The following is a 23,850-nucleotide window of genomic DNA, read 5'->3' on the forward strand; positions in this document are numbered from 1 at the left end:
TCTAACCCACTGACCTATGCAACCGTTTGTTATCTTTGAGTAAATTTAGTTTCTAGTGTTTTGGCAGGTACCTAGCTTTAAATTTAAATTTTGCTGTATTTAAAGTTAACGAATTGTTGTTCAATGTTCTTGTTCCTGACAAGAATGAAATGGTAGGTTTTTTAGAAACTGATTGCAAAATCTTGTGGTCCAAGAGCGGACCGAATTTTAGACCCGTGCGTTATTATCACGATGCTCTAACTGACTTATCTAATGGACCGTTGAGTTTTAAAAATTTTAGTTTCTAGTTTTTTGGCTGCTACATAGCTTTGTATGTAGTAATTCCTGTAATTAAAAATAACAAATTATTCCTTGTTTTCGTTTTTAGCAAGATCTAAATGGGAGATTTTAGCAATTGTTTGCAAAATATTGTGTTATCAGAGAGGCTCGAACTCTCGACCCTCGCGTTATTGTCACGTTGCTCTAACCGACTGACCTATGCAACCGTTTGATATCTTTGAGTAATTTTAGTTTCTAGTGTCTTGGCTGGTACCTTACTTTAAATTTAGTTTTTGCTGTATTTAAAGTTAACGAATTGTTGTTCAATGTTCTTGTTCCTGACAAGAATTGAATGGTAGTCTTTTTTTAGAAATTGCTTGCAAAATCTTGTGGTGCAAGAGAGGACCGAATTTTCGACCCGTGCGTTATTATCACGATGCTCTAACCGACTTAGCTAATGGACCTTGGGGTTTTAAAAGTTTTAGTTTCTAGTTTTTTGGCTGCTACATAGATTTGTATTTAGTAATTCCTGTAATTAAAAATAACAAATTATTTCTTGTTTTCGTTTTTAGCAAGATCCAAATGGGAGATTTTAGCAATTGTTTGCAAAATATTGTGGTCACAGCGAGGCTCGAACGCTCGACCCTCGCGTTATTATCACGTTGCTCTAACCGACTGACCTATGGAACCGTTGCTCATCTATGAATAATTTTAGGTTCTGGCGTTTTGTGTGGTACCTGGCTTTATATTTAGTTTTTGCTGTTTTTAAAAGTAACGAATGGTTCTTCATTATTTCTATTCCTGGCAAGATCCCAATGGTAGTTTTTAGCAATTGTTTGCAAAATTTAATGGTCCCAGAGAGGCTCGAACTCTCGACCCTCGCGTTATTTTCACGTTGCTCTAACCGAATGACCTATGGAACCGTTGCTCATCTATGAATAATTTTAGGTTCTGGCGTTTTGAGTGGTACCTAGTTTTATATTTAGTTTTTGAGGTATTTAAAAGTAACGAATTGTTCTTCATTATTTCTATTCCTGGCAAGATCCCAATGGTAGATTTTAGCAATTGTTTGCAAAATATTGTGGTCACAGCGAGGCTCGAACGCTCGACCCTCGCGTTATTATCACGTTGCTCTAACCGACTGACCTATGGAACCGTTGCTCATCTATGAATAATTTTAGGTTCTGGCGTTTTGTGTGGTACCTGGCTTTATATTTAGTTTTTGCTGTTTTTAAAAGTAACGAATGGTTCTTCATTATTTCTATTCCTGGCAAGATCCCAATGGTAGTTTTTAGCAATTGTTTGCAAAATTTAGTGGTCTCAGAGAGGCTCGAACTCTCGACCCTCGCGTTATTATCACGATGCTCTAACCGACTTAGCTATTGGACCATTGGTTTTTGACCATTTTTAGTTTCTAGTTTTTTGGCTGGTACTTAGCTTTATTTTTAGTTTTTGCTGTATTCAAAGGTAACGAATGGTTCTTCATTGTTTTTGTTCCTGGCAAGATCAAAATGATAATTTTCAGCAATTGCTTGAAAACTACTGTGCTACCAGAGAGCCTCGAACTCTCGACCCTCGCGTTATTATCACGATGCTCTAACCCACTGACCTATGCAACCGTTTGTTATCTTTGAGTAAATTTAGTTTCTAGTGTTTTGGCAGGTACCTAGCTTTAAATTTAAATTTTGCTGTATTTAAAGTTAACGAATTGTTGTTCAATGTTCTTGTTCCTGACAAGAATGAAATGGTAGGTTTTTTAGAAACTGATTGCAAAGTCTTGTGGTCCAAGAGCGGACCGAATTTTAGACCCGTGCGTTATTATCACGATGCTCTAACTGACTTATCTAATGGACCGTTGAGTTTTAAAAATTTTAGTTTCTAGTTTTTTGGCTGCTACATAGCTTTGTATGTAGTAATTCCTGTAATTAAAAATAACAAATTGTTCCCTGTTTTCGTTTTTAGCAAGATCTAAATGAGAGATTTTTAGCAATTGTTTGCAAAATATTGTGGTCTCAGAGAGGCTCGAACTCTCGACCCTAGCGTTATTACCACGATGCTCTAACCCACTGACCTATGCAACCGTTTGCTATCTTTGAGTAAATTTAGTTTCTAGTGTTTTGGCAGGTACCTAGCTTTAAATTTAAATTTTGCTGTATTTAAAGTTAACGAATTGTTGTTCAATGTTCTTGTTCCTGACAAGAATGAAATGGTAGGTTTTTTAGAAACTGATTGCAAAATCTTGTGGTCCAAGAGCGGACCGAATTTTAGACCCGTGCGTTATTATCACGATGCTCTAACTGACTTATCTAATGGACCGTTGAGTTTTAAAAATTTTAGTTTCTAGTTTTTTGGCTGCTACATAGCTTTGTATGTAGTAATTCCTGTAATTAAAAATAACAAATTATTCCCTGTTTTCGTTTTTAGCAAGATCTAAATGAGAGATTTTTAGCAATTGTTTGCAAAATGTTGTGGTCTCAGAGAGGCTCGAACTCTCGACCCTAGCGTTATTATCGCGTTGCTCTAACCGACTTAGCTATTGGACCATTGGTTTTTGACCATTTGTAGTTTCTAGTTTTTTGGCTGGTACTTAGCTTTATTTTTAGTTTTTGCTGTATTCAAAGGTAACGAATGGTTCTTCATTGCTTTTGTTCCTGGCAAGATCAAAATGACAATTTTCAGCAATTGCTTGAAAACTACTGTGCTACCAGAGAGCCTCGAACTCTCGACCCTCGCGTTATTATCACGATGCTCTAACCCACTGACCTATGCAATCGTTTGTTATCTTTGAGTAAATTTAGTTTCTAGTGTTTTGGCAGGTACCTAGCTTTAATTTTAAATTTTGCTGTATTTAAAGTTAACGAATTGTTGTTCAATGTTCTTGTTCCTGACAAGAATGAAATGGTAGGTTTTTTAGAAACTGATTGCAAAATCTTGTGGTCCAAGAGCGGACCGAATTTTAGACCCGTGCGTTATTATCACGATGCTCTAACTGACTTATCTAATTAGTAACAAAATTTTCTTCCTTGTTTTTGTTTCTGGCAAGGTCTAAATAGTAGATTTTAGCAATTGTTTGCAAAATATAGTGGTCACAAAGAGGCTCGAACTCTCGACCCTCGCGTTTTTATCACGATGCTCTAACCGACTGCCCTATTGAACCGTTGGTCATCTATTAAAAATTTTAGGTTATGGCATTTTGTGTGGTACCTAGCTTTACATTTAGTTTTTGCTGTATTTAAAAGTAACGAATTGTTCTTCATTATCTCTATTCCTGGCAAGATCCCAATGGTAATTTTTAGCAAATTTTTGAAAAATACAGTGGTCCCACAGAGGTTCTAACTCTCGACCCTTGCGTTATTAGCACTATGCTCTAACCGACTGAGCTATGGAACCGTTGGTGTGCTTTGCCTTTTTAGTTTCTGCTGTTTTTGCTGGTACCTATCTTTAAATTTAGTTTTTGCTGTATTATGTTTTATTCTGGCAAGGTCTAAATAGTAGATTTTTTGCAATTGTTTGCAAAATAAAGTGGTCACAAAGAGCCGCGAACTCTCGCCCCTCGCGTTATTATCACGATGCCCCTAACGACTGAGCTATGGAACCGTTGATTTTTGATCATTTTTAGTTTGGTGTTTTGACTGGTACATAGCTTTATATTTAGTTTCGACTGGATTTAAAGGTAACGAATTGTTCTTCCTTGTTTTGTCTCTGGCAAGTCCTAAATAGTAGTTTTTAGCAATTGTTTGCAAATTACATTGGATACAGAGAGGCGCGCACTCTCGACCCTCGAGTTATTAGGACTATGCTCTAACCGACTTAGCTATTGGACCATTGGTTTTTGACCATTTGTAGTTTCTAGTTTTTTGGCTGGTACTTAGCTTTATTTTTAGTTTTTGCTGTATTCAAAGGTAACGAATGGTTCTTCATTGCTTTTGTTCCTGGCAAGATCAAAATGACAATTTTCAGCAATTGCTTGAAAACTACTGTGCTACCAGAGAGCCTCGAACTCTCGACCCTCGCGTTATTATCACGATGCTCTAACCCACTGACCTATGCAATCGTTTGTTATCTTTGAGTAAATTTAGTTTCTAGTGTTTTGGCAGGTACCTAGCTTTAATTTTAAATTTTGCTGTATTTAAAGTTAACGAATTGTTGTTCAATGTTCTTGTTCCTGACAAGAATGAAATGGTAGGTTTTTTAGAAACTGATTGCAAAATCTTGTGGTCCAAGAGCGGACCGAATTTTAGACCCGTGCGTTATTATCACGATGCTCTAACTGACTTATCTAATTAGTAACAAAATTTTCTTCCTTGTTTTTGTTTCTGGCAAGGTCTAAATAGTAGATTTTAGCAATTGTTTGCAAAATATAGTGGTCACAAAGAGGCTCGAACTCTCGACCCTCGCGTTTTTATCACGATGCTCTAACCGACTGCCCTATTGAACCGTTGGTCATCTATTAAAAATTTTAGGTTATGGCATTTTGTGTGGTACCTAGCTTTACATTTAGTTTTTGCTGTATTTAAAAGTAACGAATTGTTCTTCATTATCTCTATTCCTGGCAAGATCCCAATGGTAATTTTTAGCAAATTTTTGAAAAATACAGTGGTCCCACAGAGGTTCTAACTCTCGACCCTTGCGTTATTAGCACTATGCTCTAACCGACTGAGCTATGGAACCGTTGGTGTGCTTTGCCTTTTTAGTTTCTGCTGTTTTTGCTGGTACCTATCTTTAAATTTAGTTTTTGCTGTATTATGTTTTATTCTGGCAAGGTCTAAATAGTAGATTTTTTGCAATTGTTTGCAAAATAAAGTGGTCACAAAGAGCCGCGAACTCTCGCCCCTCGCGTTATTATCACGATGCCCCTAACGACTGAGCTATGGAACCGTTGATTTTTGATCATTTTTAGTTTGGTGTTTTGACTGGTACATAGCTTTATATTTAGTTTCGACTGGATTTAAAGGTAACGAATTGTTCTTCCTTGTTTTGTCTCTGGCAAGTCCTAAATAGTAGTTTTTAGCAATTGTTTGCAAATTACATTGGATACAGAGAGGCGCGCACTCTCGACCCTCGAGTTATTAGGACTATGCTCTAACCCACTAAGCTATGGTACCGTTGGTTATTGATTTTTTTTTTGGTTTTGAGTGTTTTGACTGGTACATAGCTTTATATTTAGTTTTTGCTGTATTTAAAGGGAACGAATTGTTTTCTAATGTTTTTGTTCTGGGCAAGATCAAAATGATAGTTTTTAGCAATTGCTTGAAAACTACTGTGCTCCCAGAGAGCCTCGATGTCTCGCCCCTTGCGTTTTTATCCTGCTGCTTTAACCGACTGAACTATGGAAGCGCTGCATTTTTGCCATTCTCAACATCTAGCGTTTTGGCTGGTACCTACCTTTATTTTTAGTTTTGCTGTATTTAAAGGTAACGAATTGTTCTGCAGTGTTTTTGTTCCTGACAAGTTTTAAATGCTGGTTTTTAGCAATTGCTCGCAAAACTTTGTGGTCCCAGAGAGAATTGAACTCTCGTCCCTCGCGTTATTATGACGATGCTCTAACCCACTAAGCTATGGTACTGTTAGTTATTGAATTTTTGAGTTCCAAGTAATTTGGCTGGTACCTAGCTTTATTTTTAGTTTTTACTGTATTTAAAGGTAAAGAATTGTTCTTCAATGTTTTTGTTCCTGACAAGATCTAAATGCTAGTTTTTAGCAATTGCTCGCAAAACTTTGTGGTCCCAGTGAGGCTCGAACTCTCGCCCCTCGCGTTATTAGGACGATTCTCTAACCCACTAAGCTTTTGCACCGTTGCTTATTTAAATTTTTAATTTCTAGTATTTTGTCTGGTAACTAGCTTTATATTTAGTTTTTACTGTATTTTAAGTTAACAAATTGTTCTTCAATGTTTTTGTTCATGACAAGGTTTAATTGGTAGTTGTTTTTAGCAATTGCTTGAAAAATATTATGTTCCCAGAAACGCTCGAACTCTCGACCCTCGCGTTATTTGCACGCTGCTTCAACCGGCTGAGCTATGTGACCGTTGGTTAGCTTTGAATGTTTTTTTCTATTGTTCTATTTTTTTGGCTGGTACATATAGCTTTATATTTAGTGTTTGCTGCATTTGAAAGTAACAAATTTTTTTCCTTGTTTTTGTTTCTAGCAAGGTCTAAATAGTAGATTTTTGCAATTGGTTGCAAAATATAGTGCTCACATAGAGGCGCGAACTCTCGACCCTCGCGTTATTATCACGCTGCTCTAACCGACTGAGCTATGGAACCGTTAGTTATTGATCATTTTTAGTTTAGTGTTTTTGCTTGGTACATAGCTTTATTTTTAGTTTTGACTGTTTTCAAAAGTAACGATTTGTTCTTCATTGTTTTTGCTCCTGGCAAGATCTTAATGGTAGTTTTTAGCAATTGCATGCAAAACATTGTGGTCACAGCGAGGCTGAAACTCTCGACCCTTTGCGTTATTATCTCGATTTTCTAACCGACTTACCGATGCAACCGTTGGTTTTCATTGAATTGATTCATCTCGATATCTCGCCCCTTGCGTTTTTATCCTGCTGCTTTAACCGACTGAGCTATCGAAGCGCTGCATTTTTGCCATTCTCAACATCTAGCGTTTTGGCTGGTACCTACCTTTATTTTTAGTTTTGCTGTATTTAAAGGTAACGAATTGTTCTGCAGTGTTTTTGTTCCTGACAAGATTTAAATGCTAGTTTTTAGCAATTGCTCGCAAAACTTTGTGGTCCCAGAGAGAATCGAACTCTCGTCCCTCGCGTTATTATGACGATGCTCTAACCCACTAAGCTATGGTACTGTTAGTTGTTGAATTTTTAGTTCCAAGTAATGTGGCTGGTACCTAGCTTTATATTTAGTTTTTACTGTATTTAAAGGTAAAGAATTGTTCTTCAATGTTTTTGTTCCTGACAAGATCTAAATGCTAGTTTTTAGCAATTGCTCGCAAAACTTTGTGGTCCCAGAGAGACTCGAACTCTCGCCCCTCGCGTCATTAGGACGATTCTCTAACCCACTAAGCTTTGGCACCGTTGCTTATTTAAATTTTTAGTTTCTAGTATTTTGTCGGGTAACTAGCTTTATATTTAGTTTTTGCTGTTTTTTAAGTTAACGAATTGTTGTTCAATGTTTTTGTTCATGACAAGGTTTAATTGGTAGTTGTTTTTAGCAATTGCTTGAAAAATATTATGTTCCCAGAAACGCTCGAACTCTCGACCCTCGCCTTATTAGAAGGCTGCTTCAACCGGCTGAGCTATATGACCGTTGGTTAGCTTTGAATGTTTTTTCTATTGTTCTATTTTTTTGGCTGTTACATATAGCTTTATATTTAGTGTTTGCTGCATTTGAAAGTAACAAATTTTTTTTCCTTGTTTTTGTTTCTAGCAAGGTCTAAATAGTAGATTTTCGCAATTGGTTGCAAAAAATAGTGGTCACAGAGAGGCGCGAACTCTCGCCCTCGCGTTATTAGGACGATGCTCTAACCCACTAAGCTATGGTACCGTTGTTTACTAAAATTTTTAGTTTCAAGTAATTTGGCTGGTACCTAGCTTTATATTTAGTTTTTAATGTATTTAAAGGTAAAGAATTGTTCTTCAATGTTTTTGTTCCTGACAAGATCTAAATGCTAGTTTAGTTCTTCATTGTTCTTCATTGTTTTTGCTTCTGGCAAGATCTGAATGGTAGTTTTTAGCAGTTGCTTGCAAAAAATTTTGGTCACATAGAGGCTCACATTTTGGTCAAAGAGAGGCTCGAACTCTCGACCCTTTGCGTTATTATCTCGATTTTCTAACCGACTGACCTATGCAACCGTTGGTTATCTTTGAATAATTTTAGTTTTTAGTGTTTTGGCTGTTACATAGCTTTATATTTAGTTTTTGCTGTTTTGAAAAGTAATAATTCATTTCCGTTGTTTTTGTTTCCGGCAAGATCTAAAGGGTAGTTTTTATCAATTGCATGCAAAATATTGCGGTCACAGGTCGGCTGGAAATCTCGATTCTTGCGTTATTAAAAATGATGCTCTAACCGACTGAACTATGGAACCGTTGGTTATTTAACCTATTTTGTTTCTAGTGTTTGGCTGTTACATAGCTTTCTCTTTAATTTTTGCTGTATTCAAAAATAACGATTTGTTCTTCATTGTTTTTGCTTCTGGCAAGATCTGAATGGTAGTTTTTAGCAGTTGCTTGCAAAACATTTTAGTCACAGAGAGGCTCGAACTCTCGACCCTTTGCGTTATTATCTCGATTTTCTAACCGACTGACCTATGCAACCGTTGGTTATCTTTGAATAATTTTATTTTCTAGTGTTTTGGCTGTTACATAGCTTTATATTTAACTTTTGCTGTTTTGAAAAATAATAATTCATTTCCGTTGTTTTTGTTTCCGGCAAGATCTAAATGGTAGTTTTCATCAATTGCTTGCGAAATATTGTGGTCACAGGTCGGCTGGGAATCTCGATTTTTGCGTTATTAAAAATGAGGCTCTAACCGACTCAACTATGGAACCGTTAGTTAGAGTATTTACCTTTTTTTGTTTTCTAGTGATTTAGCTGTTACATAGCTTTCTATTTAATTTTTGCTGTATTCATAAGTAACGATTTGTTCTTCATTGTTTTTGCTTCTGGCAAGATCTGAATGGTAGTTTTTAGCAGTTGCTTGCAAAACATTTTGGTCACAGAGAGGCTCACATTTTGGTCACAGAGAGGCTCGAACTCTCGACCCTTTGCTTTATTATCTCGATTTTCTAACCGACTGACCTATGCAACCGTTGCTTATCTTTGAATAATTTTAGTTTCTAGTATTTTTCCTGTTACATAGCTTTATATTTAGTTATTGCTGTTTTGAAAATTAATAATTCATTTCCGTTGTTTTTGCTTCCGGCAAGATCTAAATGGTAATTTTTATCAATTGCTTGCAAAACATTGTGGTCACAGATCGGCTGGAAATCTCGATTCTTGCGTTATTAAAAATGATGCTCTAACCGACTGAACTATGGTACCGTTGGTTATTTAACTTTTTTTCTCTAGTGTTTTGGCTGTTACATAGCTTTCTATTTAGTTTTTGCTGTATTCAAAAGTAACGATTTTTTCTTCATTGTTTTTGCTCCTGGCAAGATCTTAATTGTAGTTTTTAGCGATTGCTTGCAAAACATTTTGGTCACAGAGAGGCTCGAACTCTCGATCGTCACGTTATTATCACGCTGCTCTAACCGACTGACTTATGCCACCGTTGGTTATCCTAAAATAATTTTAGTTTGCGGTGTTGTGGTTGGTAAATCTATTTATATTTAGTTTTTGCTGTATTTAAAAGTTACAAATTTTTCTTCCTTGTTTTTGTTTCTGGCAAGATCTAAATAAAAGCTTTTAGCAATTGTTTGCAAAGTATAGTGGACACAATGAGGCTCGAATTCTCGACCTCTGCGTTATTATCACGATGCTCTAACCGACTGACCTATCGAACCGTTGGTTATCTATGATTAATTTTAGTTTCTAGTGTTTTGTTTGGTACATAGCTCTACATTTAGTTTCTGCTGTATTTAAAAGTAACTAACTTTTCTTCATTGTTTCTATTCTTGGCAAGATCCCAACGGTAATTTTTATTAATTGATTTTAAAATATAGTGGTCACAGAGAGAATCGAACTCTGGACCCTTTGCCTTATTATCTCGATTTTCTAACCGACTGACCTATGCAACCGTTGGTTATCTTTGAGTAATTTTAGTTTTTAGTGTTTTGGCTGTTACGTAGCTTTATATTTAGTTTTTGCTGTTTTGAAAATTAATAATTCATTTCCGTTGTTTTTTTTTCCGGCAAGATCTAAATGGTAGTTTTTATCAATTGCTTACAAAATATTGCGGTCACAGGTCGGCTGGAAATCTCGATTCTTGCGTTATTAAAAATGATGCTCTAACCGACTGAACTATGGAGCCGTTGGTGATTTAACTTTTTTTTGTTTCTAGTGTTTTGGCTGTTACATAGTTTTCTATTTAATTTTCGCTGTATTCAAAAGTAACGATTTGATCTTCATTGTTTTTGCTCCTGGCATGATCTTAATGGTAGTTTTTAGCAATTGCTTGCAAAACTTTTTGGTCACCGAGAGGCTCGAACTCTCGATCCTCGCGGTATTATCACGTTGCTCTAACCGACTGGCTTATGTCATGCCACCGTTAGTTATCTTTCAATAATTTTAGTTTGCAGTGTTGTGGTTGATGCATCTATTTATATTTAGTTTTTGCTGTATTTAAAAGTAACGAATTGTTCTTCATTATCTCTATTCCTGGCAAGATCTCAATGATAGTTTTTAGCAACTGTTTGCAAAAAAGTGGTCCCAGAGAGGCGCAAACTGATGACCCTCGCGTTATTAGCACGTTAGTCTAACCGACTGACCTATCGAACCGTTGGTCATCTATGTATAATTTTAGATTTTAGTTTTTTTGTGTGGTACATAGCTTTATATTTAGTTTCTGCTGTATTTAAAAGTAACTAACTGTTCTTCATTGTTTCTATTCCTGGCAAGATCCCAATGGTAGTTTTTAGCAATTGGTTGCAAAAAATAGTGGTCACAAAGAGGCTCGAATTCTCGACCCTTGCGTTTTTAGCACGATGCTCTAACCGACTGACCTATCGAACCGTTGGTCATCTATGAATAATTTTATATTCTAGTGTTTTGTGTGGTACATAATTTCTGCTGTATTTAAAAGTAACTATCTGTTCCTCATTGTTTCTATTCCTGGCAAGATCTAAATACTAGTTTTTAGCAATTGTGGTACATAATTTCTGCTGTATTTAAAAGTAACTAACTGTTCTTCATTGTTTCTATTCCTGGCAAGATCTAAATACTAGTTTTTAGCAATTATTTGCAATTTATAGTGGTCACAAAAAGGCTCGAATTCTCGACCCTTGCGTTTTTATCTCGATGCTCTAACCGACTGACCTATCGAACCGTTGGTCATCTATGAATAATTTTAGATTTTAGTTTTTTGTGTGGTACATAGCTTTATTTTCAGGTTTTGCTATATTTAGGAGTAACGAATTTTTCTTCATTGTTTCTATTCCTGGCAAGGTCCAAATGGTAGGTTTTAGCAATTGTTTGCAATTTTTAGTGCTCACAAAAAGGCTCAAATTCTCAACCCCTGCGTTTTTATCACGATGCTCTAACCGACTGACCTATCGAACCGTTGGTCATCTATGAATAATTTTATATTCTAGTGTTTTGTGTGGTACATAATTTCTGCTGTATTTAAAAGTAACTAACTGTTCTTCATTGTTTCTATTCCTGGCAAGATCTAAATACTAGTTTTTAGCAATTGTTTGCAATTTATAGTGGTCACAAAAAGGCTCGAATTCTCGACCCTTGCGTTTTTATCACGATGCTCTAACCGACTGACCTATCGAACCGTTGGTCATCTATGAATAATTTTATATTCTAATGTTTTGTGTGGTACATAATTTCTGCTGTATTTAAAAGTAACTAACTGTTCTTCATTGTTTCTATTCCTGGCAAGATCCCAATGGTAGTTTTTAGCAATTGGCTGCAAAATATAGTGCTCCCAGAGAGTCTCGAACTCTCGAGCCTTGAGTTATTAGCACGATGCTCTAACCGACAGAGCTATGGACCCGTTGGTTTTTGAACATTTTCAGTTTCTAGTGTTGGCTGGTACATAGCTTTTGATTTAGTTTTTGTGTATTTACAGGTAAGGAATTGTTTTTGTCCCTGACAAGATCTAAAAGGTAGTTTTTAGGATTTCCTTGCTAAAATTTGTTGTTCCAGAGATGCTCCAACTCTAGACCCTCGCGTTATTGGCCGATGCTCTAACCGACTTAGCTACGCAACCTTTGGTAAGCGTATAACGTTTTTAGTTTCTATTGTTTTGGCTGGTACATAGCTTTATCTTTAGTTTTTGCTGTATTCAATAGTAATAATTCATTTCCATTGTTTTTGTTTCCGGCAGGATCTATATGGTAGTTTTTATCAATTTTTTGCAAAATATTTTTGTCACAGGTCGGTGGGAATCTCGATTTTTGCGTTATTAAAAATGATGCTCTAACCGACTGAACTATGGAACCGTTGGTTATTTAACTTTTTTTGTTTCTAGTGTTTTAGCTGTTACATAGCTTTCTATTTAATTTTTGCTGTTTTCAAAAATAACGATTTGTTCTTCATTGTTTTTGCTCCTGGCAAGATCTTAATGGTAGTTATTAGCAATTGCTTGCAAAACATTTTGGTCAAAGAGGGGCCCGAACTCTCAATCCCCACGTTATTATCTTACTGCTCTAACCGACTGACTTATGGAACTGCTGGTTGTCTTTGAATAATTTTTTTGCATTGTTTTGGCTGGTATATCGATATCGATATATTTTTAGTTTTTGCTGTATTTAAAAGTCACAAATTTTTCTTCCTTCTTTTTGTTTCTGGCAAGGTCTAAATAGTAGTTTTTAGCAATTGTTTGCAAAATGTATTCGTCACAAAGAGAATCGAATTCTCGACCCTTGCGTTTTTATCACGATGCTCTAACCGACTGACCTATCGAACCGTTGGTCATCTATGAATAATTTTATATTCTAGTGTTTTGTGTGGTACATAATTTCTGCTGTATTTAAAAGTAACTAACTGTTCTTCATTGTTTCTATTCCTGACAAGATCCCAATGGTAGTTTTTAGCAATTGGCTGCAAAATATAGTGCTCCCAGAGAGTCTCGAACTCTCGAGCCTTGAGTTATTAGCACGATGCTCTAACCGACAGAGCTATGGACCCGTTGGTTTTTGAACATTTTCAGTTTCTAGTGTTGGCTGGTACATAGCTTTTGATTTAGTTTTTGTGTATTTACAGGTAAGGAATTGTTTTTGTTCCTGACAAGATCTAAAAGGTAGTTTTTAGGATTTCCTTGCTAAAATTTGTTGTTCCAGAGATGCTCCAACTCTAGACCCTCGCGTTATTGGCCGATGCTCTAACCGACTTAGCTACGCAACCTTTGGTAAGCGTATAACATTTTTAGTTTCTTCTATTGTTTTGGCTGGTACATAGCTTTATCTTTAGTTTTTGCTGTATTCAAAAGTAATAATTCATTTCCATTGTTTTTGTTTCCGGCAGGATCTATATGGTAGTTTTTATCAATTTTTTGCAAAATATTTTTGTCACAGGTCGGTGGGAATCTCGATTTTTGCGTTATTAAAAATGATGCTCTAACCGACTGAACTATGTAACCGTTGGTTATTTAACTTTTTTTGTTTCTAGTGTTTTAGCTGTTACATAGCTTTCTATTATGGTTATGGCGTTTTGTGTGCTACCTAGCTTTATATTTAGTTTTTGCTGTATTTAAAAGTAACGAATTGTTCTTCATTATTTCCATTCCTGGCAAGATCTCAATGATAGTTTTTAGCAACTGTTTGCAAAAAAGTGGTCCCAGAGAGGCGCAAACTGATGACCCTCGCGTTATTAGCACGTTAGTCTAACCGACTGACCTATCGCACCGTTGGTCATCTATGAATAATTTTAGGTTCTGGCGTTTTGTGTGCTACCTAGCTTTATATTTTGTTTTTGCTGTGTTTAAAATCAACGAATTGTTCTTTATTATTTCTATTCCTGGCAAGATCCGAATGCTATTTTTTAGCAATTGTTTGCAAAATACAGTGCTCCCAGAGAGGCTCTAACTCTCGACCTTTGCGTTATTAGCCTAATGCTCTAACCGACTGAGCTATGGAAGCGCCGCATTTTTTTCCATTTTTAATATCTAGCGTTTCGTTTGGTACATAGCTTTATATTTAGTTTTTTTCTGTATTTAAAAGTATCGAATTGTTCTTCATTGTTTCTATTCCTGGCAAGATCCCAATGGTAAATTTTAGCAATTGGTTGCAATTTATTGTGGTCACAGATAGGCTCGAACTCTCGACCCTTTGCGTTATTATCTCGATTTTCTAACCGACTGACATATAAAACCGTTGATTTTCTTTGAATAATTTAAGGTTCTAGTGTTTTGGCTGCTACACAGCTTTATATTTAGTTTTTGCTGCTTTTAAAATTAGCAAATTGTTCCTCCTTGTTTTTGTTTCTGGCAAGATCTAAATAATAGTTTTTTAGCAATTGTTTGCAAATTATGGAGGTCACGAAGAGGGCCGAAATCTCGACACCTTGCCATATTATCTCGATGCTCTAACCGACTGACCTATCGAACCGTTAGTAATCTATGAATAATTTTAGTTTCTGGGGTTTTGTTTGGTACATAGCTTTATATTTAGTTTTTTGCTGTATTTAAGAGTAACGAATTGTTCTTCATTGTGTCTATTCCAGGCAAGATCCCAATGGTAGTTCTTAGCAATTGGCTGCAAAATTTAGTGGTCCCAGAAAGTCTCGAACTCTCGACCCTCGAGTTATCAGCACGATGCTCTAACCGACAGAGCTATTCAACCGTTGGTTCTTGAACATTTTTAATTTCTAATGTTGGCTGGTACGTAGCTTTATATTTAGTTTTTGCTGCATTTAAAGGTAACGGATTGTTTTTGTTCCTGACAAGATCTAAAAGGTAGTTTTTAGCAATTCCTTGCTAAAAAGTGTTGTCCCAGGGAGGCTCGAGCTCTGGACCTTCGCGTTCTTGGCCGATGCTCTAACCAACTAAGCTACGCATCCGTTGGTAATTATATAACATTTTTAGTTTCTATTGTTTTGGCTGGTACATAGCTGTATCTCTTGTATTTGTTGTATTCAAAAGTAATAATTCATTTCCGTTGTTTTTGTTTCCGCCAAGATCTAAATGGTAGTTTTTATCAATTTTTTGCAAATTATTTTGGTCACAGGTCGGCTGGGAATCTCGATTTTTGCGTTATTCAAAATGAGAACAAGATGATCTAACCGACTGAACTATGGAACCGTTGGTTATTTAACTTTTTTTGTTTCTAGTGTTTTAGCTGTTACATAGCTTTCTATTTAATTTCTGCTCTATTCAAAAATAACGATTTGTTCTTCATTGTTTTTCCTCCTGGCAAGATCTTAATGGTAGTTTTTAGCAATTACTTGCAAAATTTTTTGGTCACAGAGGGGCTCGAACTCTCAATCCTCACGTTAATATCACACAGCTCTAACCGACTGACTTATGCAACTGTTGGTTGTCTTTTGCTATTTTCAGCTTCTAGTGTTTCGGCTGTCACCTAGCTTTATATTTAATTTTTGCTGTATTTCAAGGTAACGAATTGTTCTTTATTGTTTCTGTTCCTGGCAAGATCCAATTTCTTCAATTCGCACATCCATTTTATATTAAAATTTTTGATCAAATCGGACTTTCTGTTTATGGAGACGATGACAATCAATTTTCTACTACGAATGCAGTAACATTATGCACTATATGTTGATAAATATGAATGGGAGAATTTTCTGCGCCCCGAACAGAATCATGAGATCTGTCTTGTTGTTAATTTATAATTGTTTTTATCTCAAGCAAAATTAAGGATATAGTTTCTATCAACTGTTTCTGAAAATGTTTTGACTCTCCTTTTTGAGCCCTACGCGGTAATACAGTCATCTCTGTCGACTGCGCTCTTTTTTATTCACAAGATTGCTTAGTATTTATTATTTAGTTTTTTTGGGTTTTTTTGGTTCAGTCAATTTTGGCCGATCGATATATTCATCGTAGAGAAAGTTGAGTGGTATCATTAAAAAGTTCGTCCAGCGTAGAATTCGAAATCAAAAAGATTTTTTTGATTTTTTTTTTCGAGGAGTTATTGAGGTTTAAAGTTTTGTGTGAACATGTGGTATTTTTTTCTTTTTAGCATGATTTTGTTCAATTTAGCGTAAATTCTGCGTTACCAGTAGACCGATAAAAGGGCTAGTTCTGGTTTCGTCAGGAAATTTACCATAAAAAAACTCAAACTCAATTTGAGCGCTGTTTTTTTTAGAAAACTTTTCCTATTTATTTTTGTTTTTTAGTTACTCAGAGACTTGTCATTTTCAAATTGAGGTTGCATTAACGACAGACCTCATTTACCATCAAATGAGACCCAATGAACAAAAAATCCGTTTTCAAGGCATCGCTCATGAGTTTTTTGTCTTCGACTCTGAATTTTGGAAATTTTTAATGACATTTTGATTTTCTTTTTGAGATTTTACTAATTTTTGGGAGTCCTATTGCATAAAGTTCCCAAATAAAAGTTCCATCGGCTTTCTTATGTGCATTAGGTAAACCTATAAAGCGCTTTGAGTGGATAGCTAAGGGCTGTCAAAAATTTAGAAAATAATTTTTCGATTGACCGTTTTTAAACTAATTTTCATGGATAGTAATTCAGTCTGAGTAATTACAGAGCCCCCTTCTTTTTTACTGCAACAAAAATAATCTGGTAAGCGGTTTTGTCTGCTAACTATTGGTTCTATGACTTCGATAACACGAGTTTTCGTAGTTTAATAATTAATTAAATTTTTTCTTTTTGTAATTTTGTTTCCTTTTGAAATTTTATCTCATTATCGTCGTTTTGGCAGTTACCGTTGGCTTAAAAAAGATGTCCGAAGGATCATAGACAAAGTTCTCAGAGAAAAGATTATGGTTTAAATGCTTTCGACACTTTTTTCTCAAATTTCTGCGGCATTACTTTGGTTTTTGCCTGTGCTTTTCGTTGTTTTCATAATCATAGGACTTATTGTGATGTCCTATTGATGACATAGTGATGAAAAACATCCTTTGTTCCCATCCAGGCATATGGAAGTGTTTTTTTTACTTCTGTTGACAGCTCTCGATTTTAATGTCTAAATGCATCTGCAACTAAATTGAATCTAGCAATTTGTTTTATCTTCTATCTAGTGGTTTTATGACTTCGATGTGACAATCTTTTGTAATTTTTTAAAAATTTTTTGATATTTTTTTTGTAATTTTGGTTCACTTTGAAATTTTATCACCCTATCCTATTATTGAGAGTTCTCAGTGGCCTAGTGAAGGCGTTCAATTGGCCATAGATAAAATTTTTTGAGAAAATTTTATGGTTTAAATGGCTTCTTCACTTTCTTGCACTTTTCTACTGAATTTTTGGTTTTTGCCTGCTTTTGTTGTTTTCATAATCATAAGACCTATTGTGATGTCCTATTGATGACATAAAAATGACAAACATCCTTATCTCCTTGTTGAGGTCTAATTTCGCGTCTCTGTTGACCTCCGGTGAGAGGTATTGAGTTAAATGGCTGTTAAGACATTTAAAAAATCTTTTTTGGACACTAACCATCATCAAACCTATTTTCATGATTTGTAATTCTCAGTGATGAGCCGACCACCTTCCTTTTAAGTGCATTTAATATGATCTGGTAAGTTGTTTTATCTGCTAGCTAATGGTTTTATGACTTCGATGCCAGAGTTTTCGTAATTTCAGTAAAACTTCGATGCCACGAGTTTTCATCAATGAAAACTCGATGCCACGAATTTTCATAATTTTACTTAGATGCCACGAGTGTTCCTAATTTCAATTTCTAGAAAACGTCATTGTCTTAATATTGATAGTTTTCATTGGCTGATAGAACACGTCCAATGGATCATTGATAAATTTTTCGGAAAAACGCTTATGTTTTAAATGGCTTCGACACTTTCTTTTCACACTTTTCTTCTGAATTTTGGGTTTTCGCATGTATTTGTTGTTGTTTTCATAATCATAAGACTTATTGTGATGTTCTTCTGATTACTTATGATTGACAAAGATCCTTGCCCTCTCATTGAGGCATAACTTAGCTTATTCTTTGTCTTCCGTTGAAAGCTAATGAGTTTAACGTTGTTGATATAACAGGTTTTCTCAAAAATTTCGTGGTTTTATTATATTTGTTCATACTTTTTGAGTTTTTGAAGTCATATTGTTGAAAAAGAAGAAAACCATTGCTGCTTAACATTTATATCAGATTCGAATTTTTTTACCAAAAAGCTTTTTTATTGTCTTCGACACTTTTCTCGCTCAAATTTTTTTGAATTTGCTATTTTTTGCCTTTTTAACTCTTCTTGTAGTAGTAAAATGCTGACTGGTCTCATAGGCTTCTAATTGAGGATTGAATGAATGATGTTAATATTAGTGGTTACGATATTGTTCGTTCTCAAACTTGTTTTATACTTTTCAGTTTTTGTTCTGTTCGTCAGCTTGTAATTTGTTCACATCATTGAGAGAATCCATCCAATTTCCTGTAATTCAAAAAGTATTTTTCCATTGATGTCATGTCGTAACTCATGTTTTGTTTGTTGGATAACATCCGTTTTCATAAAATTTTGTGAGTGGTCAATATTTGTGTTTCTTTTTTTCTTCTTTTAGCACAATCGCTAAAAAATTTTTGTTTTTGCTTAATTTGGCGTTGTTTTTTTTCTCGTAATCTTTTTATTGGCAGATTTTGTGAGCGCTGTAATGAGGCATGGTATTATGCAATTCAATTAGTAGTTCAGTTTTGTAACGATTTTTTTAAAACTCAAACATCTTTTTTTAATTATCTCATCATTAGGCTGATAATTAGGTCAAAAATGTAGATGAGCTCGGGTCGGAACATCATGTGCAAACGCACATTAACGAGCATCCTTGTTTTTTAGCTGTTGATTATATAGCTTCCTCTTGATAGCAATAATTGTAAGTGGAAGACCAACATTGAATTGTTTAAAATGAGGGCTTCGAAAGCGAGTTGATTTTGTTAGCTGGGTCATTCTTCTTTATTGATCCTACTTCATATTTCATATTTGTTTTTGCAGGTTATGCATTACACTTTTGGAGTCGAGTCTTTTTTTTGACTGACATACAAAAACACATTATCATGTGTTTAAACTAATTTGAGTCATCTTAATCTCTCATTTACTTGCGAAGAATTAATTGTTCTACTTAAAAAAGAATAGAAATACGTAATTGGGTGATATTTGAGACAGAATATTGAAAGGTCAATTCACATCAATTTGCGAAACTAACACAGTGGAAACTACTAAACACTACCATCCTTTGCGCCTATCTCTTGAATTTTTCCGCTTTCATTTGCCTTTTGTCTAATTTGATTGCTCAATTCAATCGAAATTATCGAACCGTATCAGTCTATGATCGGCTGACGTTTTAACCGCCTCATAAGCAAAAAAAACTTGATCTTTTTTATCTTTTTTATGCATTTTTATAGCGCCGTGTTTGTGCAGCAATACAATTTCACATGTAGATTTAGTTCCTCATTGCATTTTATAGTCCATGAATCAGTGAATGAGGAATTGGGAATTCAATTACAGTGTAAAAGACAGTAATTGTTATCGTTGGTGTTTTCCCAGTGCAGTCCTTCGAAAAGTAACACCCCCCCCCCCCCCCCCCCCCCCTGTATCAAGGCATGTTTGTTTTGAGTTATGGTGGAGGGGCCAGGTTCTAGGTTGTCAGTAACCTAGGGGCCAGTGAAACGAAATTTAAACATCTTGCCAAAAAAGAAAGTTCTTGATTTTGACGACAAATCATATGATACCTGATTTGATTAATAGTCTCGGTAAAGGCTGGTAATATTAATATCCTGCCAAGAGATTTTGTCTTTTCTTTTGAAATAAATGCCAGTAAATAGCCAAGGTTGGCGATTGTATCAAGTTTTCTTACCAAGAATTTCCTGCCGGTTACACTAAGAGCGTGTCTCTACCAAATAACATGGACCATTTGGACCCTTTAACCTCTTTATTCCCTACAAGTGTCATTATAATTGCCCAATCTTTAGTAGTGTTAGATGTTGCAGATTTTTTGCTTTTTTTAATAGTGGTTCGTTTTTTTCAGGGAAGAAAAGGAAAAATTCGCAATTGAGTTTTCTGCCGTCTCAGTTCAAAGACGAGGCCTTGCAGCAGTGGTGTCATGAGCAGATTACGAAGCGAAAGAGCTTACAGAATAAGGTAAGCTGTTTCACACTCTCTCCGCTCAGGTTGCAGAAGGCTCACATAGCCGAAACTAATGACACTTTATCGAAGCAGTTTAATGGGCTGATTTTAGTTCTCAATTCTTTTTTTATATAGTTCTGATTGGTCAGCCAAAGTAGAATGTGAAAAGTGACGCTTTTGTTACTAAGTTGTTCCAAAAATTTGACGGCAAAACTAACTGCATTGAACCCTGAATCGCGTTTTGTGATGTTAGTTCATTTGGCCATGCATAGCCATCGTCTTGCTTCAGCAGCCCGTGGGACTTGTCATGGATCTCTATCAGTAACGAACAAAATATAAGATGTTTTAATTTCTGCTTCGGCAGTATGGACCTTCTGCTATGTGACACTCCACCTTTGACACGACTCAATGTCATTGAAGCTGTTGTTATTACGCGGCGAACACTAACCAGTTTGATCAGACAATTGAATTCATCAGACCAATATTGGGCTCCAATGCGCTTTTCTGATGTATTAAAGAAGGCGTTATAAAATGTGTGTAAGGAGATATTTGTACGCAGATTTGTCATACATCAAAAACAAAATGAAAAAGAAACCAAACATGACTGAAACATTCGACAGTGTTTGCTTATAAATATTTTGCTGCAATAATATGATTTTTTTGAATTGCAGAAATATTGTGGCATTCATACTGTAACTATGTTTTCGTTAGACATTTTCAGAAAAAGTTTTTTATGTGCATTGTAATAAACCAACTTGTGGTATATTAAGCTAACAAAGTTGCAACTTCATCCGAGTTTTGATGAAACGGCAGGAGGCCTTGACCCGGGTACTAGATACAGTGGGTTCGAGTCCTCTCCGCTTAAATTCTTGAGGACTAAATGGCCATAGCTAAAGCCACAGTTTGATTGTTAAACGTGGTAGCCCTTAAATAAGTTGCCGTGACCTTGCAGTTGGGTTGTTACAGAAGAAACAATTTTTCCTACTCCTTCCTAAATTATTTAGATTTTTTGTTTCGGCCTCCCGGTTTAGTGGGCAGATAATTTCAATGCTCCCCGGGCGCACGTGCTATGGTTTCCATAGTGACGTGTTATAATAATAATTGGATCTTTTCCGATTGTGCCCCTCCAGCTTAGTGGATGCATATTATTTGCACCCCCAGACGGACGTGCCATATTTTTACATAATGATTTACTATGTTATCATACGTGCTCTATGACCGAGGGTGCATAACATACTGAGGTGGTGAGCACAAACTGAAAAGATCCTAAAAATTGATTATTTTATATCTTTACAAAATTATACCTGGTATAACTATAAACCTATAACTATAAACAGGTTGGTAAAGTGGAAGAGAACCTTCTAATCCCAATATATAACTTAATTGTATTTAAGCTGGGAGAATCAACAAAGCGATGCGAAGAACTGTTAGAAGAGAATCGAGATTTGAGGAAACAAGTTCGACTAAGTGAGAAATCTCTGCAAAAGATAGAAAAAGATCAGAAGAATGTGCCATTTATGCTAAGAGAACATTCGGCTGATGTGCGACGGCTGAAGAGGAATGTGGATGAAGAACAGAAGAGCAAAGAAGATCTAGAGAGAAGGTAAATAGACGAAAGCTCACTGGGCCGATATTTATCCAAATTTGAAAGGTTCGAAAAAATTAAAAAAGAATGGTTTTTAATTGAATGTTTCAAAGTCAAACGTTTAAAAGGTACACTTTTTGAAGTCAAACATTTTAAGGTCAAACGTTTTAGAGGTATACTGTTTTAAAGTCAAAGGTTTAAGAGGTACACTTTTTGAAGTCAAACGTTTTAGAGATACACTGTTTTCGAGTCGACTTTTATAAGGTCAAACTTTTTGGAGGTATACTGTTTTAAAGTCAAAGGTTTAAGGGGTAAATTTTTTGAAGTCAAACGTTTTAGAGATTCACTGTTTTCGAGTCGACTTTTATAAGGTCAAACTTTTTGGAGGTATACTGTTTTAAAGTCAAAGGTTTAAGAAGTACACTTTTTGAAGTCAAACGTTTTAAGGTCAAACGTTTTAGAGGTACAGTGTTTTAAAGTCAAAGGTTTAAGAGGTACACTTTTTGAAGTCAAACGTTTTAGAGATACACTGTCTTCGAGTCGACTTTTATAAGGTCAAACGTTTTGTAGGTATACTGTTTTAAAGTCAAAGGTTTAAGAGGTAAATTTTTTGAAGTCAAACGTTTTAGAGATTCACTGTTTTCGAGTCGACTTTTATAAGGTCAAACTTTTTGGAGGTATACTGTTTTAAAGTCAAAGGTTTAAGAAGTACACTTTTGGAAGTCAAACGTTTTAAGGTCAAACGTTTTAGAGGTACAGTGTTTTAAAGTCAAAGGTTTAAGAGGTACACTTTTTGAAGTCAAACGTTTTAGAGATACACTGTCTTCGAGTCGACTTTTATAAGGTCAAACGTTTTGTAGGTATACTGTTTTAAAGTCAAAGGTTTAAGAGGTAAATTTTTTGAAGTCAAACGTTTTAGAGATACACTGTTTTCGAGTAGACTTTTATCAGGTCAAACTTTTTGTAGGTATACTGTTTTAAAGTCAAAGGTTTAAGGGGTACATTTTTTGAAGTCAAACGTTTTAGAGGTACACTGTTTCAAAGTCAAACATTTAAAAGGTACACTTTTTGAAGTCAAACATTTTAAGGTCAAACGTTTTAGAGGTATACTGTTTTAAAGTCAAAGGTTTAAGAGGTACACTTTTTGAAGTCAAACCTTTTAGAGATACACTGTTTTCGAGTCGACTTTTATAAGGTCAAACTTTTTGGAGGTATACTGTTTTAAAGTCAAAGGTTTAAGAAGTACACTTTTTGAAGTCAAACGTTTTAAGGTCAAACGTTTTAGAGGTACAGTGTTTTAAAGTCAAAGGTTTAAGAGGTACACTTTTTGAAGTCAAACGTTTTAGAGATACACTGTCTTCGAGTCGACTTTTATAAGGTCAAACGTTTTGTAGGTATACTGTTTTAAAGTCAAAGGTTTAAGAGGTAAATTTTTTGAAGTCAAACGTTTTAGAGATACACTGTTTTCGAGTAGACTTTTATCAGGTCAAACTTTTTGTAGGTATACTGTTTTAAAGTCAAAGGTTTAAGGGGTACATTTTTTGAAGTCAAACGTTTTAGAGGTACACTGTTTCAAAGTCAAACGTTTAAAAGGTACACTTTTTGAAGTCAAACATTTTAAGGTCAAACGTTTTAGAGGTATACTGTTTTAAAGTCAAAGGTTTAAGAGGTACACTTTTTGAAGTCAAACGTTTTAGAGATACACTGTTTTCGAGTCGACTTTTATAAGGTCAAACTTTTTGGAGGTATACTGTTTTAAAGTCAAAGGTTTAAGAAGTACACTTTTTGACGTCAAACGTTTTAAGGTCAAACGTTTTAGAGGTACAGTGTTTGAAAATCGAACGTTTTTCTCGGTCAAACATTTTTAAATCAAAACTCTTATAGGCACAACGCTTCAAAGTCAGACATTTCAAGGTCAAACAACTTAGTAGTACGCTGTTTTTTAGGCGATCGTTTTAAGGACAATTGATAAACGTTTTCGAATCGACTTTTTTAAGGTCAAAGCTACAAGGTCATCAAGGTCGAACGTTTTCAGATCAAAAGCTTTAGAAGTACAGTATTTAAAAGTAAAACGTTTTAAAGTCAGATGTTTTCAGATCAAACATTATAGATGGACTGTTTTTGAGTCGCAAGTTCTAAGTTCGAGTGCTTTAAGGTAAAAAGTTTTTGAGGTTCCCTGGTTTATAAAG

The 23,850-nt window shown here is 35.2% G+C and overlaps 1 protein-coding gene and 3 non-coding genes across 6 annotated transcripts in view; 1 reads left to right on the top strand and 3 right to left on the bottom strand.

The window, feature by feature from the left end:
- LOC142355543 (uncharacterized) overlaps positions 1-23,850 on the top strand; it is a 112,931-nt gene that overhangs the window by 70,429 nt on the left and 18,652 nt on the right. For all 3 annotated transcript variants that reach the window (XM_075407672.1, XM_075407678.1, XM_075407682.1), the window contains exons 2-3: positions 19,979-20,091; positions 21,471-21,679. In XM_075407672.1, the coding sequence (XP_075263787.1) occupies positions 19,979-20,091; positions 21,471-21,679 (322 nt within the window). The remainder of the gene's footprint in view (positions 1-19,978; positions 20,092-21,470; positions 21,680-23,850) is intronic.
- On the bottom strand, positions 3,575-3,648 carry Trnai-aau (transfer RNA isoleucine (anticodon AAU)). The gene has a single exon. It is a non-coding gene; the product is annotated as a tRNA-Ile (tRNA).
- On the bottom strand, positions 4,856-4,929 carry Trnai-aau (transfer RNA isoleucine (anticodon AAU)). The gene has a single exon. It is a non-coding gene; the product is annotated as a tRNA-Ile (tRNA).
- Trnai-aau (transfer RNA isoleucine (anticodon AAU)) lies at positions 13,893-13,966 on the bottom strand. Its single transcript has one exon. It is a non-coding gene; the product is annotated as a tRNA-Ile (tRNA).

Source organism: Convolutriloba macropyga, chromosome 2 (assembly GCF_964194025.1).
Source record: "Convolutriloba macropyga chromosome 2, txConMacr16.3, whole genome shotgun sequence".
Lineage (NCBI taxonomy): Eukaryota > Metazoa > Xenacoelomorpha > Acoela > Convolutidae > Convolutriloba > Convolutriloba macropyga.